This window comes from Natator depressus, chromosome 15 (assembly GCF_965152275.1).
Source record: "Natator depressus isolate rNatDep1 chromosome 15, rNatDep2.hap1, whole genome shotgun sequence".
In the NCBI taxonomy this organism is placed as follows: domain Eukaryota; kingdom Metazoa; phylum Chordata; order Testudines; family Cheloniidae; genus Natator; species Natator depressus.
Window position 1 is genome coordinate 8,645,578 of NC_134248.1, and position 17,228 is coordinate 8,662,805.

Below are 17,228 nucleotides of genomic sequence, written 5' to 3' on the forward strand. Positions count from 1 at the left end.
CCAACTCTGGCACTGAGTCCTTTTGTGACTTTGGGCAAGTCGTGTAATTTTTCTCTGTTCCTCATTTTCCCACTCTGTAAAATAGGGTAGTGTCACGTGTCTTGTGTAAAGCACTTTGAGACCTTAGCACAGCTCTGTAAGTGCTAAGGATCATTATTCTTAGATATGTCCATTCAAATGAATGGAAAGTTAAGATGTTCCAGGAACATGTGTGCCCAGTATGTTGTTCCGTAGTGAAGAAACCGATGATTTCAGTACATTGTTGACCATTATTATACCTTTTCCTTATTATTATTTATTGATGGTTACATAGTGCCTCTTATATGTATAAAGATCCTTTCACCCACTGCTGAAAGGAAGCCACTTCTTGGGGGTGTTACTGGCAACAAAATACGGCAGCTTATGGCAAGAAGAAAAAACATAACTCCCTACAGAGCAAATCCAGCTATTTCACAATGCAGTTGCCTGAGTTGGCTGTTAGCCAGGACACTGGGGTGAATACCCCTGCTCTTGTGAAAAGTACTGCAGGCTCTTTGATAAGTGCTTGGGGACTCTGTTTTATGTTCCATCCAAAAAATGTCATCTCCAGCAGCATAGTATCCCTAGCCCCATGCTGGGATGTTGGATGTGCATGGAAGAGTTCCATCAACACCATTTTCTTCAGCACCTGGGTTGGGTTTTTTTTTGGTTTGGTTTGGTTTTTTTGGAAGCGTCTCATCCAAAGTATTTATGCCATGCTGGACCTTACTAAGCTATAAGATCTAACAAAGCTCACAGCAGAAGTTGATCTGGCTACAGAAGCTGTAATTTTTTTGTCTGTTAATTTGGTATTCTCTCTGTTAGGTTCTTGGACTGCATTTTTTTTAAATTTCCACACACCTGCTGATTTAAAGTTTCCTAACTACAGTAAGTTTTCCATTCTCTTACTCCCACCCTCCTTCATTCCTTCTAATAAGTCTGTGAGCCTGTTTCTCAGCACATCTCTCTGAGAACAGTGGCCACAGACTGAGACTCGCCCAGCTCATGCAACAAAGAGGGAAATTAGTCTAATGCACCGCTTTAACAAAAGGGAGAGTAGGAGCATGAATAATTAATATCACTAGTCTGTGGCAGTCAGATAAAATGAAGTCCCATTTGCTCAGCCTTGTTAAAAGAGAGAGAGCGCGCGGGGGAGAGATGGTAAAGGTCGTTAAGGGACTTGTAACATGGAAAGAATCGCCTCTGAGATGGATAATGTGTTTTCTAATCTCTGTGGTCTTTAACTAAACGTAATGGTAAAGGTACTCTTTGGATATTTCTGCCTTGCTGAATTATTAAACATTCTGGAAGATCACTTGACTCTCATCCAGTAACTTAACTTTTGCATTTGAAAACTGTTAGTAGGTAAAGATTTTGATTTTTGTGATTTTTTTTTTTTTTAGGTCATTATATATATATGTTATATACATTATCTGTGTGTTCCAGTTTTACACACACACACACACACACACACACACACACACCCCTATCTGCTTTGACATAATGCCATTCACCCATTTTGCCCCAAAAGGGCTGTTGGAAGAAGGGGGTACCTCAGTAGAGTATTACCTTCGGGTACCCCATTTCACACCCAGATGCTCTAGGTTCACTTATCTTTACCAGATTTGCACCCATTAGGTCACTAGCCTTGTGTGTCCATGATAGTATTATAAGTGTCTTTAAAAGGCTAATCCGTTTCCAGTGTGCATTATAAGATTATAAACCTCCTAGAGACTTTATGCTTTGTTTGCCCTTTAACATGGAGACCCTTATTTTAACTCCCAAGTGACCAGATATTTTCATTCTTTATCCTTGGCCTTTATAAAGAAAATCCTAGTTACTTTAGGGTATTACAGCAGAGCTCACCAGAAGTGTTACAGCAGCTTCAAAATTGTGTTGTCATTTCATTTATAACCTCCCTATTTTTAAGAATTTTTAATTCTGGTATAAAATTGTATTCTGGTTTGAAGCTTGGTAGACAGAGAAACAGTAAAAGCAAAAGGGATGGGTTTAAAAAAATGTAAATCTTATGTTGCGCAAGGAAAAGGTGAAAATATGTGCTAATAACACTGAAGAGCATCTTTTTGCAGACGAAGAGCCAGAAGGGCAGAAAAACATATATATGTAACATAAACAAATCCCTAAAAAAAGAGGGGTGCTAGAGAGTGGAAAGAGACGTAGACGTTACCTGTCATTAATGTCAATAGATATGGAAAGTCTGGTGGATCAGAAAGTTTTTTTTTTTATAGTTTTGTTTGGTTACAGATAAAAAGGTTAAAGTGTTTGGCAATCTGTTAACAACCCGAGTGTAAATAAGTGAATATGTTAATTTAAAAATGCCTTTTGCCCACTTACTCCAGAACTGGAAAAATTTTTTGATTTTGAAAATGAAACTTGGCAAGCAATTAGGACAATAATTGTGTTCAGTGTTTGCTAAGAAAAGTCCAAGGTATTTAAATGCCTGCACATTAACAGGTTTTTGTAGAGGGCATTCCTGTTCATAATGATACATATCTGAAAACTATGTTCCAGTTTTATGTTGACAGGGTAGATTGGAGCTAAGATCTATTAGGTGAATTAATAGTCTATAGACACTCAAAGTAGCAGCTGCAGGGAGTTTCTCAAGAGCAACAAGAGGCGCTGCCTTATCTCCAGGGGTTAAGTGTGCAACCAGAAAGGGATGGTCTAGATTCTCTGGAACTACAGGAATCTTGACAGGGTCAACTCAATCACTAATCTTTCTCAAGGTAGATAAACTGAATTCAGTGGAGGTTATTGCCTTTCAAATGAGACCTTCAAAACAGAAGTCTGGTCTGCCAACATGGCCATTAGTTTCTTCTGCAATTTTAATACAAAAAGTGGTTTGCCACGGTGTCTTGGCCAAAATGTCGTCTTCTCCGCTGTTGTGTGCAGTGTGCTGATTGGTTGCTGTGCTTTACTTCAGAAAGGGATGTGTTTCGGTGGTGATATATGTGAAGTTTGCATTGTTGTTGTAGCCATGTTGGTCCCAGGGTTTGAGAGACAAGGTGCGTGATATTATCTCACCCCCATGTCTCTCTATTATCTATGAAACGGTTTGTTTATAACTCCCTTTTCACAGGTTCAGATTTTCAAATTAATTCATCTTTTTGGGATGATATTTTCCATGCTAGGTTTTTGTCTAAGAGTGAATTACTTTAAAAAGTTTGAGTAAAATTTCTTCAGGTGCATTTGAGTTCTGTGAGGATGGAAAAATACACACTAAAAATGGCTTAATTCTGAGACATGACACGTCAGTAATATGTTGATGGAAGCTAACAGAGGAACTTAGATAGCCGTCACTAAGGAGATCGTCCAGGACCAAGATGGGGGGGGGAGGAAGGAGAAGAACTGGTTGGGTAATGATAAACATTACAAACTATTGAAGAAAAATCACTTCTGGATCCTTACTGGGTTGCTGCTAATATTTTTAGTAGAGCATGATGAAACCCTGTCCTTTTTACAACATCATCATAATGCATGTTCTTTGTGCCTGGCCTGAGGGGAAAAGAGTTTGGTCAAGGATATTGGCTGCTGCTAGGACAATTTGTGTGAGGGAAATCTGTAAAAGTTGCAGTGATACATGCAGCAAAGTTCACCCTACAAACACTATTGCTTTCTCCTCAGGGGCAGGAGAAATGTAGAAAAACTGCAGTCTTTCTGCAATTTTTGCTTCATTCCTCACATTTTTCTAAACTTTAATTATTAAAAAAAACCCATTCTGTTGCCAAGAGACAGCCATCACAAAAGATGTGCTACTCCTGTACTTCAACCTTGCAGAAACTCTCTTGAGGCAAAATTAGGAGCTCTTCTTGGTTGGGGGTGAACTTGACAGTCTAGTGAAAGCTGTCCAAATGCTTATCTGCATTAAGCACAGGTACCTTTTCCTACCTTCCTTTTTTAAAGCTGTTAATACAACATCAAGTTTGCTCAGTTAAAATTTGAAAGTCAGACAATGCAGGTATTAAGGGTCCTCCAGCAGAGCTAACTTGGCTATGTTGCACATATTGTATATTTCATGATTGTTATAAGCCATGATGTAACATTTATTAAGCAACACAGGCTACAACAAGAAAAAATGGTTGAAAATACTACATCTGTACCACATGGTCATGTTAACGTTGCTATAGAAACCTTTATTTTTCCTTCTGCTTGACATTATGCAACCCCAATATTAGATTGACATAGATTTTTGCATTTAGAGAGGGACAAACTTGAAATCTAGTTAACTTCAGAAAATGACTTAAATGCATGTTTAGGCTCTACACCTGTTGCTCAGCCTCCTTGCCAATTTTTATAATTTGACAATCAAATTTTCCTATTTTTGAACATACTTTCTGTCTCCTGTTGCTATGTGAAAGTCCTGCATAAACAGCTGAAGCTGACTGGGCAGGAGAAACAGTCAAGTTGATTATAAACATAGTGCTTTCAAATGCAGAAAGTACACAAACAGGAAAAAAATATATTTTTTTTCTAATCTTTGTAACCGTGATTTTGTGAAATTACTTGTAATAATAGGTTAAAAAATAATAGGTTAAAAAAAAATCAGACAGAATTGTGATTTAAGCTGAATGATCCTTTAATCTGTCTAGTTGACCATCTATCCAAGGGTTTCTGCAGTGCTCATTGCTGTCGGATCTAAGCAAATTATGTTCCTTTATTTTTCTGCTTTACCATAGTTTGTAGAATCTTTCTCTTGCTGTTCTTCCTTTGATACCCTTTGAAAAGCAGATTTGCTTAGCTTCCAGTACTGTTTCAAATACAATCCAAAGTCTGTTCATGAGGAGATTTGCTTTTCAATATGGACTTCAATATGACCTGAGCAAACACAGCGTAGCTTTCTTTGAACTCCCAAAGTTTGTACCTACCCCACCATGGTTGCCCAGAGCTAGTGTTCAGGCTACATATCCCTAATTCATGACAGTCTATTACAGTGCCAGTCTGGTTGCTTGCCACCCCTGTATGCATTTTATTGCTGCTGTCCTCAGTAGTTGAAGTCTCTGTGTCCTCATGTACACACTAGAAGGTTGAGAAGTAGGCCTGTAAACCATCTCTTTAATAAAATCTGAGTGGTAATGACCATGCTCTGGTTTATGCTACAGCAAAATGCACTCAACATGGCCCTGTTATGTTTCACCTTGTGCGTTTTTGTTTTTTTTTCCCCTCCTTCTGCCAGATACTTCTCTACAACCTGGAAACAGGTCAGTGTCTAACAAAGCTAGGCAGCTCGTTGGGTGACTTCACATGTGTCAACCTCCAGAATAGTCCTCCGAGGATGCTTGTTACGGGCAATAAAGACAGGAGGTATGTACAAGCAAGAGCAACACCTTATCTAGAGCTAGAGTTCACTTTCCATCCCTCGTTCCCTGCTGGCCAATAACTGGATCTGCGAGAGCTAGGTTCTCCCCCATATACTGTAAGTACAGCCTGCATGAACTTCAGGAACAAAGTATTAGGTAATAGTTGGATGTGGCTCCCATTTTGCTTTGTTTCTGAAAGCATCATGGGAAGACTTTCTTTTTAAGCCATTTGGTGGACGCAGTTGGTGTACAGCCCAGCAAGACCACTTGGAATATCTTCCATTCCCTCTCTTCTCCCCCAATCACCCACAAAATTAGTTTGGCATTTAAAAGCTCACTTTCTGATATTAAAAAAATAACCTAAGGGATGAATCATGTAGGACGAGATGGGTCCGCCTGCCAAATGATGTCAAGAGTGTATTTCGGAACACTGCAGAGTCCCTCAGGTGACAGAAAAGAGACTTTCATGTGTACTGATTCCAGCTTCTATTTAGCTGATTAACAGCCTTCTCTTTAACTCCTTGGCTTGGTGAGTCGGATTTTCCCTGCATGATATCCGGTGCCAGAAACGGACGCACTGGGAACAGTCAGTGTGAAAGGATTAAAGTGCTTAAAAAGACCCTTTGAGTCCAATTTTTAGGTTTTCTTTTTTGGCTGGTTATCTGCAGGGTCACTTCACTGCACCAAAGAGATGTGGGATGGCGAGAGGCCAGTGTCTAATGGCTCCCCACTCCTTCCCTCCTCCCCTCAGTGCTGGGCATGGGGCTGCAGGTGGTGGTCTGGTTCGGTGGTGGGTATCAGATTGTGAGGCGGATACTTTCCATTGCCAAATCCCAGACCTCTGTCCTGCCAGTGCAGCAGCTTGCAAAAATGATTATTTTGTCAAATAATTTTTTTCTTTTCAGCAAAGAGGCAATGTAAGCAAACTGCCTACTTTGTCAGCAAAGAAAATAGAAGCGGCAGCTTAAGTTTGATGCATGTGACTGAATTCTTGGGAATTTTTTCTTAAATTAGCAGATACAAATTTCTTCTGTGTGCGCTAGGGTCCTGTGATTCACAACAAATCTGCTTGTAGTTTTATTCTCTTTTGTATAATGTTGTGTCCATGGTGCAGGGGGAGACAGAAGAGCATGGGCAAATTTGATGGGCCACATATCCATGTCACGAATTGAAAGTAACTCCTCTTATATGGGAATAAATGATGAAGCCCTCTCCTCTCAGAATATGAATATGAAAAACGTTTTGATTCTGAATTTTACAGCCCAGATATCTGGAGGAGGAGGCCTGGCTAGAGCTAAACTAACAGGAAAGCAGAAATCTAGTGGTTCAGCAGTTAAATAGGGCCTCTGAAAAGAGACTCTCCGCCACCCAAAACAAAGTCAAATTACTCATGAAGGTTTGTTTGAAGGGCATTAGCAGCAGTGCAATGTTTTCTCAGCTGGACCCCTATCTGTATCAAGTGGACCTAGTATCCCCGGATTCCTATTGTAGAATAAGTATTCCCAATGAGGGATTCACAATATGAATGTTAAGTAATAATGGCCAATGGGGGAGCCTACTGCTGGAGTTAAAATGGACATCCTCAGGATTTCTGGGCCCAAAATTTGACCTCATTGTTATGCGATAGGGAAAGTCCTGTATTCAGCATCATCTGTTAAGAAACCAAAACCCCCTAACTCTCTTCCGTTGAGGAAAGGAGTGATTCTTTTGGGAGCAACCATAGAATTCAGTCTCGGTGCACTTCATAGCAAATAAAAATAATCAAACACCATCAGAAGAATGAGGAGTGCACACTGTGACACACTCCACAGCAGCTATCTTGCTTTCCTGGAAGGTACCTAAGATGGTGGATAGCATCGGAAAACTAAATATCAGGGGAAGCTGACACCTGCTAGTGCTGGAAAGCCATCTGAGGAGATATTGGTTTACATCTACCCCTAAACCTGGCTAGGCTTATTTCTGGAGCAATCAAATATCAGAGACAAAGGCTTGCTCCTGACTCATTTGGACTAGTATAGAATTGAGGCATTCCCACTGAGCATAGCTGTCATGGCAGAGCATGGAGGGAAATGGCAGTCTCTGCAGTAGCCGAGGCTCCTATTATTTAGAGCCTCATCTCAGGTTTGTAAAATGCCTTTTCTTTTTAAAATAAACGTAAACAACTCAAGTGTTCTTTTTAATTTTCTGAGGGTATGCAGGATGGAAATGTGCCTGAAAGCTGGACCCTTGCTGATGTATCAACTGGGATGCAGTCAGTTTCATTTCCAGCTGTGCTTACTAATAGAAGAAACCTTAATTACCATACAGGGCACTTGCAGCCAAAGATGGGAAGAGTGCTGTGAATGACAGAGTTTCAGAAATATTAGACCCTTACCCAACGTTCTAATGCACACCAGACCCTCTTTGTCCCTGTTGAAGTGGGAGAAAGCTGGGAGCTGTTTTCACTCTGTCTGTAAGTGTTCGGATGTGTTGTGCCACAGGTGTTGTGACAGAACCATCCTCAGCGTCCTCCCGTCTCTGTTCCAGCATGTTTTCTTGCCTGTCAGATGGATGCTACCCTGCTGGAGTCTTTGGACGGTTCTGTCTTCTTTTGTTTCAGTTGTTGGAATAGAGTTATTTGCAAGCTCCTATGGTGTGGTTTTCATTAGAACAGGGAAAGGGGTGGGGGGGGCCCTTCTTGGAACAGCACAAGGATCAAACCATGAATATTGAACATAATACAATTTGGACTTCAGTCTGCTTGATTGTTCCATTCCTGACATTTATCGTATTCAGAGGGTCATCCTGCAGCTTCTTTTTAACTCTGGAATCAATGATTTTCCTTTATTTTCATTTCCCTTCACTATATTTTTTTTGTTTCCTGAAGCTCTACAGTTTATTTTTTAATCTTGAAATACTAAGTTTTAAAAAACGTACACCCCTTTTTCCACTGTATGCTGGATTAGCAGGCAGTGATATAGGTTTGTATTCAGCTGAGCTCTGAGACAGATTTGAATTGGTTTCAGAGTAGCAGCTGTGTTAGTCTGTATCCGCAAAAAGAAAAGGAGGACTTGTGGCACCTTAGAGACTAACAAATTTATTTGAGCATAAGCTTTTGTGAGCTACAGCTCACTTCATTGGATGCATGCATGGACATGCATCCGATGAAGTGAGCTGTAGCTCACGAAAGCTTATGCTCAAATAAATTTATTTGAATTGGTGTAAGTAATCCTTACCCGACACAGACACCCATTCTTACTGTCTCCTTAAATAAGGAAAGAAGTGGCTGATAAACTCAGTTCTTTATCTCAAAATGAGACTTCATAGAGATTTCTCCCTCTTTAACTAGCGCTTTTCCCTTGGATGGGTTTGAAGCTTTTCTCTCTCCTACTCACTTGGATGTTCCAGTCATTATGTATCTAGGTCCTGATTCAGGAGAGCATCCTTATTCAAGAATGCACCTAAGCATTGCTTAAATTTCCTGAATTGGAGCCCTAGTATTGTAATAGAATTTTCCTCCCAGTCATACATGATGGTATCCAAACAAAAATCAATAGATGATTGTAAAACAGAAGAAAAGGAGTTCTATTTGAAGACCACAGGGATTTTAATGATCCCTTATTAACAAGAAGCTTTAGCGAACAAATTGACTTGTAAAAAATATTATATGCAGTGTTGTTGTAGCCATGTTGGTCCCAGGATATTAGAGAGACAAGGTGGATGAGATAAAATAAAAGATCCAAAAAAAGAGATTACCTCACCCACTTTGTCTCTTGTAAAAAAGTATTGAATTTAGTGGGCCTGATTCTTACCTCATTTATACCATTATAAAATAGGAGGAACTCCATGGAAATGAGACTATTTACATGTATGTAAAATTGGTATAAGATCAGAATTGGCCCCAGGCAAAAGTAAAAGTGTGGGGGGGAGAAAAAGCATAGTGTAGATACTACCTGTCGGACATTCTCCAGCATTTAAAGCTCTTGTAGTAATAGTGTGGGACAGGATACTGAAATTGCAAAGAAGGCAAAACCTGGAGTGAAATATTGTATGCAAATCTTTTTTGCTAATGCTGATGGGAACGGAAACTTTATGGAACGACAGCCACGGACATGCCTTAGATAATCAAAATACTCCGTGTTTTCTAATGGATCCAGCAGTTGCAATCTCAGGTGTTCATCGAAAGCTCTGCTGCTCTGAATGTTGTTTGATCTCTGATGTGCTAAATTGAGGGGATGGCTTATATGGGTGCTCAGGACTTCCTGAAAATCAGGGCTTTTTAAGGTGTCTTAAATTGGGCAACCAACGTCACTAGTCATTTTTGAAAATCTAGGCCAAAGATACATAAGAAGGCAGCTGTTCGGATGCTTGCGGATGGCTTTGTTTCAGTGTTGCATGTCAATCTAAGATTCCCTTGATTTTTCTATTGGATGGTGTAACATTTGGTTCCTTGTCCTTTAGCTGCATCTTTGATATTGTCCTGGGGTTTTTATGGACAATGCTTAGATACAAAGGAGACAGGTGTCATAGCAACACCCCAAATAGATTGTCATTTATGACTCACTGCATTGCTAGCAGTTCATGAGGCAAACAGATTATCTTCTGGACCAAAATTCTCCTTATGTTTCATTGTAATATTCACTTTACATAGTACATGCAAAGAAACCAAGTTCCTAAAAGCTGGAAAGAGCCCTGATGAAAAATCTTTCAGCCGACAGTGGATATTGCACTGGGAAAATCCAGTGGTGCAAAAAGACCTACAGAAGATCAGCTGCTGATTCCATCAGTCATGTATGGCTATGTGCTGGTACAGTGACACTGAACTGGAGTAATTTTAAACACTACATAGAAAAGAATTTCATGTTTGATGCTCTCTTTGCCATGAGAGGGGTATTTGAAATGCCAGAGGAATTGCGAGGCAAGGATTAGCAATTTTTGTAGCCCAAGTTGGGAATGCATTGACTAGCGTTTAGTATTGTATTAATTACTAATCCTTATAGGACAAATCTCCATTCTCAACAGTAGTATGTAATCTGTATTCTAGTAATTGAAAAGTAAGGCACATGTCTAACATGTTACATAGTTTTCAAATGAAGAAACCCTAACAGTCCCAATGGAATCACACCATGGGGTAGATGCCAAAAGTCCTTTTGGAAAACAGATATAGTATTGGGTCTGGTCTGCTCTTAGAACTTAGGTTAATATATCTGTGGTACTCAGGGGTGTAAAAAATCTACATCCCTGAGCGACCCAGCTATGCCGACCTAACCCTAGGTGCAGATGCAGCTAGAATGATGGAAGAATGCTTCTGTTGACCTAGTTACTGTTGCTCAGGGAGTTCCTATCATGATGCAAAAATTCCTTCTGTTGCCATAGTCTGCATCTGCACTATGGGGTTACCATGGCATAACTATGGTATATAGTGCCCATAGTGTAGACATGGCCTTAGATAGCCAATAGAGCGATTGGCGGTTTTTAGCTGCTGATTTTATTGCATTTCTGCCTTTGCCAGTGAATTGCAGGCTCTTTAAAAGTATTCTGGTGTGTTGTAAGTGTAATGCAACTGTAATCAATGTGCTAACATAATCCAAACAGTGTTTGCATTTTCAGGAGCTGCAGACCGGAGTGTAACAGCTGCCCCTCTCTGTTCTTGATTTCCATTTGTTCAGGGTCAGGGTATACGACCTCCGCAGAAGCAAATCTTTGTGCTCCCTCTATGCCCACCATTTAGGAGTATCTGCCGTGCAGATGGATGACTGGAAAATTGTCAGTGGAGGAGAGGAGGGTCTGGTCTGCGTGTGGGATCAGCGAATGGGCATCAAGCTATGGGAAATGCACGCCAGGTAACTTCATCTGCTCGAGGGGCTTTACTGCCATGACATTTCCAGATCCAGTGGACAGGCTTAGCTGGCATGTTTTCACTTTGGTCCTGAACATCCTATGCCTAAAGTTTCTGAGGACAGCACGATAGTTCTGTTAGTTTTCAGTCTCTAATGGAATCTGTGGTCTGCTCAGTTGGACTCTTAGATTAAAGAGGATTCCAAATGGTTAATTGTTTGTGTGTGTCTGTGTGTGTGTGCGTGTGTGTTCTCCACAATTTTCATGCGGGTTGTTGCTCATTTAATTTAAAGGAGCACTGATAAAACACAAACTTTTACTAGACCGAAGTCCTTTGGAATAGGTTACTTCTAACACATCATTACTGCAATGAAGGTAATTTTTATAAATCTGATTTATTTTTCATGGTTTATTTTTTGCATTTCTCTCAGATTAGACAATAAATTGTAAATTTCACGTGCTTCTCCTCCATAAAACCAGTGTTGCTGTGTATTGGCTTGAAACCACTCTAAAAGAGAAATGTTTTTGTTAGGTTTCATCCTGGGGAAATTTCTTATACTGGTGTGTGGTGTTGAATTCTGGGAAAATTTCTTTTGTCTTGGCTTTTGTCAAATCTCACTTTACAAACCCTGAATTTCGGGCAGTTTTGGTTTACCAGTCTTTTGTCTGTTTTACTCTTCTGTTAACTGTTTGTACATCACCTCCTATGCCTTTGAGCGGTCAAAAGGGAAGGCTTGGTTTTAAAAAAGATTTATTAGACCAAAGAGATTGTTCCACCTTCAGATGTGCACACACTCCCTCCAACATATTCACATCCCTTTAAAAAGCAGTAATCAGAGAGCCAAATATGATGCATCTGCACCAGCAGACTGACATACCCATAACTGTTTATGCTGACAGTACACAATGTTTTAATAGTTGGAAATGAAGACAGACCCCTTAGTTGCATGCACCAAATCTTGACGACTTCCTTAGGCAGTTCTTATTCAGACAAAATTCCCATTTGATTAAAATTCTGCCCAAGCAAAGACCTCAGGATTTAGCCTTTTGTAAGTCTGAGAGTGATACCCTGCTATTATAAAATGAACAGATATATCCTAAATGTAATGACCCTTTCCCAAGGCTGAGGTGGATGAGACAAGGTATTTACTGTCTGGAGAGTTCAAGTCAGGCCATTGATGAAAACCAGGTGGTCCCCTTCTCTTTTGACCCCATGAGTTGTTAAGTTCTTTGTGATGCAGCTGATGCATTAGGGACATTATTGCATTGATTATCTTCCAATGCAACACTTAATGAGTATGTCAGGGAAGAGGGCGATTTGTATCTGATGGGCCTTTGGGGTGGAGGAGGAAACACAGCATATGACTGAAGTCATTAGATTTAGTAGTTATAAAATTATTAACCTGTGGATGAGCCAGAAAGGATAATCTAAATGAATAGTGCCAGGAGGCCCTTACTGAAAGGAAAGGCATTATTGGGAGTCTGTGTCCATAACCCACAGTCACAGAGGGGAAAGCAGGAGGAAAAAACAAGCAGGGGAAATGATTTGTTCATTTGGGAGATGACAGGAGACATAACAGGGCCAATGAGATAAGCTATTTTATCATCCTCTGGGATTGTCTCAAACTGAAAGAGTCCTGCCTTGATACAAGGATTCTGAGGTTGATATTTAAACTGTTCACAAGTGAAGGGAACGACGGAAGGACCACTCAGCTTTGTATCACACAGTGGCTGTCTGAAGCAATCTCAGCTCGTGATTCCGATTGAGGTGTCACAAGGTGGTGGCTGTGAATACAGTTAGCTTTCTTGTCTCCGTATGTGGATGAGTGCATTCACAGAGCAAATGTGCAGCCTCGCAGCATTGCCTGCGATATGCTCTCGATTCCATCTGTGTTCTAGCAATACGCCACTAGATGGCGCTAAAAGTTTCATTTTCATGCTTTAAATAGCTACAGGAGTACTTCAAAGTTGCGAACACCAGAGTTACGAACTGACCAGTCAACCACACACCTCCTTTGGAACCGAAAGTACACAATCATGCAGCAGCAAAGACCAAAAAAAAAAATGCAAAGTACAGTACAGTATTGTGTTAAACATAAACTAATAAAAAAAAGGAAAGCAGCATTTTTCTTCGCATAGTAAAGTTTCAAAGCTGTATTAAGTCAATGTTCAGTTATAAACTTTTGAAAGAACAACCGTAACGTTTTGTTCCGAGTTACGAACACTTCAGAGTTATGAACAGCCTCCATTCTCGAGGGGTTTGTAGCTCTGAGGCTTTACTGTACTGCCTAGAAGAAATGAAAGTCTTGTTTCTCAGCCTCTGGCTAAAGACAGGATGCTGAGTTAGGTTTATCGTTGGCTAACTTGATATCACAATTTGTGTGTTCCTATTAGATCGTTATCCGATGAAGTGAGCTGTAGCTCACGAAAGCTTATGCTCAAATAAATTTGTTAGTCTCTAAAGTGCCATAAATCCTCCTGTTCTTTTTTTAGATCATTAGGTGTCTGATATGTGTGTAAATGGATTCTCCCACCCAGTTCTGTTATTTATTTTCCAGACACCCAGTCCGTCATATTTGGTTCAATGCTCACAGCCTCATCACAGCAAACATCCCAGATGAGAAGAACCCCCGTGGTGCCAGCATCATGGATGATGACCTGACAGCTCACCGTAGGTGAGTGAACAGGCTCTGGAGGGCAGAAGTTTCTGCATCTGAACACTCAGTGTTAAAGAGGAGTGGAGACAATATATCCGTTAAAAAACACCCCATACCAAACCAGCAACAAGATAGATGTGCAGCATTTAAAAGCAGATAAATCTTCCAAGCTGTTGGGAAACAATGTGCTCTCTGTTTGCCTCTGAACTCAAGAGTCTGTTTCCTCCTCAGTAGGTGAACACACAAACCCCTGAAGCAGCATAGGGAATGCAGCTCCTTGTCTTGCTTTAAATGTTCGTGATGGCATTAGCTCCCAAAGGGAAAATGCTGAAGCGTAAACCAAGGTCCTGGCATTTGCATATCAGTTCAATTTTCCCTTTCTGATTCCAAGTATCCAGCTATAATATACTGACTTTCCCTGTCCCTGAATCAGATTAGATCATTTTAGGGCAGGTAACTGTTATATCTATATATTGCTAAAGTAAGAGAATCAAATTTCATCTTCAGGGCTTACAGCGAACACTGCAGGGGTCAGGAAAGGATTTCCTTCTATCTACAGTACTGCACAAATGTTCATGGTGTACTGAGGCCTCGTTTGCTTTCTTGAAGCAACAGGTGTTGGCTGCTTCTGGAAGCAGGATACCAGACTTGTTGCAGTTGGTAAAGATTTGACTTTGCTTGTAACACAATTAGAAATGGCATGTTGTCCTCCTTGTTTGTTTTTTTGCCCAGGCATCGAGGAATCATCTATGCCTATGAATTCTCAGTGGACCAGTTGGCTCGAGAGAGTGTCCTTCCTATTTGCCGCTCTTCCTATGATGAAGTGACCGGTTACAACTACAACATTGGCCTTGCTGTCCCCTATGACAACATTTTGGTAACTTAGGAATGGTTTTTCCTTGGTTTTCCGTGGTCCAGTCCCCTACCAACCAACATGGAGCAGAAAGGAAACTGGGAATCACAAGAGGTGATTACTAAAGATTGCATTGACTTGTTCCGACACATTTAGTGGGCTGGGCTCATTCTGAAAACTGAAGGCATATGAAAGAGCAGATTCTGAGGCTGTCCCCAAATGTATCACTCAAACATATTGATGATCCAGAATTACCTTTGTACCTTTGCTCCAGTCAGTGGAGATTGAAAAATGAGTGGGAGACTTAAAACTGGGGAAGTGGTCCATTCCCACTGCTCATGGGAAGAGTGTTGGTGACCTCACTCTCGTGGCAGATCGATGTGCCATGGTGGGGGAAAGGAGAGCCCTGAGTGGCAAAGTGAAAGAGAATTGATGCTTTCTCGATGATAAGGGCACAGAGGAACTCAAGCATACAGAGATGCTTGGTTGTCCTGAGAGAAAACAAGAACGGGGAAAAGGCCTGCTGCAGAGCCACAAGCTTGGGATCTCTTTCCTGCATAACAAGCTGCCAGTTCTTGTCTCCCTGTGTGTGCTGCAGGCAGGGCATGTCCTGCAATCTGCAACAGAACGAAGCACAATGCGCTCTGTAGGGGGCAGCTTGCTCTCATCCAGGCTGGAGCAGCTTGGAAACTAAGCTGGCCATGCACCTCAGAATTATCCTTTTAAATACTTTTTAATTTTTAAAAATCTCTGAATCTGTACATTAAAGGTTCATAACTGTTTGTTATTGTAAGGACTTTCCTCCTTACATATTTTAGGGAAGGCTAATCCCTGTGCACTGAGGTGAAAGGCTGTCATTCCCCTGGTCTCTGCTGTGCAGTGCCTTGTAACTGAACTGCAAATTCCACTGTATCTGAAGTCGTTTTGATTCCAGATTGTCTCTAATAATGATTCTATGAACCTTCTTTTAATCGCTGAGATAACACGATATTTGAGACTGATTGTGCCCATTTAGCAAAGTAGAGAGGACATAGCTGCCAAACTAGGTGATTACAGTGGTTCTGTCTTGCATCCTCCGGGCATGATTAACTCGTGTTGACTTCTTTGAATTGTACATGGCTGCGTCTGACCCTTGATAAGAAGAGTAGAACTATGGCCTTGTCTACAGACAGAGGCTGCATTGATTTAACTAAAATTGGTTTAAAAACTGATTTGGCTAAGCTGGTGCCAAGTCCTGCACGGCCATAACTTCCATCAGTGTAAAACTGGTGGTTATTGGTTTAGCTTGCACCTGTACCTTTTTCAGTGCAAGCTAAACCAACTTAAATCAGGTTTAAAATGGATTCAGTGTGTCTACATGTTTTCACTGGTTTAACAAAATGGGTTTAAAATCACTCCTTTAGTTAAATCAGCACCACTTTATGTATAGAGCAGGCTTAGCAAGTCTGTTTGTGAAATGGTTCTTTTTGGGCTGTCTCTTCACATAAAAATTAGCCACCCTGGATACTGAAACAGTCCCAGGGGAATGTCTCCTGCCTGAGAAAAGAAATCATTTACAATTATTTATTGTATTTGGCTTTTTATGTTTTCCATGACCCCCAATAAACTTCTGTGTGTTATTTCGTTGTAACAACCCTGTTACTTTTCTCTACCACGCTGCGCTAGTGAAAGTGTGTAAGAAAAACTCCATCAAGCTGACCACATAATAAAATACAGTTTACATTTTCAAGAAGCCCTTGGTATTTCTGATCTCTGCAGCATAACTTAAGAATCCCTTCCACTTCAGAGAGGCCAGCTCCCTTCCTTCTGCTCTGTGGTTTACAGCCTGGGCATCTGGCTTGTTCAGGTGTGTAGCAGAAACCTATTGAAGAACGTTTCTGCTATAACTAGGCTATTCATTAAATGGTCTAAGATGCCCCTGTCTTAATTCTGACATGAACAGGTGCGTGTGGCCAGATCACCCACCTCTTTATTTGCCTCTGTCCCCCATAGAATACAATGTGTGACCCGTTGCTGTGCCGTGTAAACCTTTGCTCACCCTTACACCATGCTCTGACTCGCTTCACTACTCCTTAACCATGCCTCCTTGCCCCTAGGCAACTTTGTCCCTCCTTTGGTTGATAACTGAAGCATTTGGCACATTGTCCCAACCTGTTTCACAGCTTCTCCCTGGAATCCATCTTGACGTCTTCACATTCCTCCCCAGCCTTATCTAATTTGGTTTTTGTCTCACTTTATTGACTGAAGGGGTTGCTGGGTTGCTGTGAAAGAGATGCTCTGCATAGGAATTGTGAGTGTGTCCAGTGAAGAATCCCTGCTGTCTGATGAAATAGCTCTGGCACCAGTTCACGTAGGACCAAACATGGGCATAGTCCGTTATTGGGGGGTTTGCTCTGCTCTGCAATGGGCCCTTAATGCTGCTCCTGTTTTGCTGTTGTACATTGGGTGTGCTGGAGGGCTATCCCTTTAACAGGACTGATCCTATCCCTGTCATTCACTTACCAGACAGCGGATTCAGACTGATCTTTAATTCCAGCTGTACTATATACCCAAATGCAAACTAGG

At 41.0% G+C, this 17,228-nt stretch overlaps 1 protein-coding gene across 1 annotated transcript in view; it reads left to right on the plus strand.

The window, feature by feature from the left end:
• The window catches only part of FBXW8 (F-box and WD repeat domain containing 8), a 62,420-nt gene extending 46,041 nt beyond the window's left edge, over positions 1-16,379 (plus strand). Inside the window, exons 8-11 of the mRNA XM_074972632.1 lie at positions 5,213-5,340; positions 10,985-11,158; positions 13,712-13,828; positions 14,543-16,379. Of these exons, the coding sequence (XP_074828733.1) occupies positions 5,213-5,340; positions 10,985-11,158; positions 13,712-13,828; positions 14,543-14,696 (573 nt within the window). The 3' untranslated portion in view covers positions 14,697-16,379. The remainder of the gene's footprint in view (positions 1-5,212; positions 5,341-10,984; positions 11,159-13,711; positions 13,829-14,542) is intronic.
• Positions 16,380-17,228: the final 849 nt, after the last annotated feature.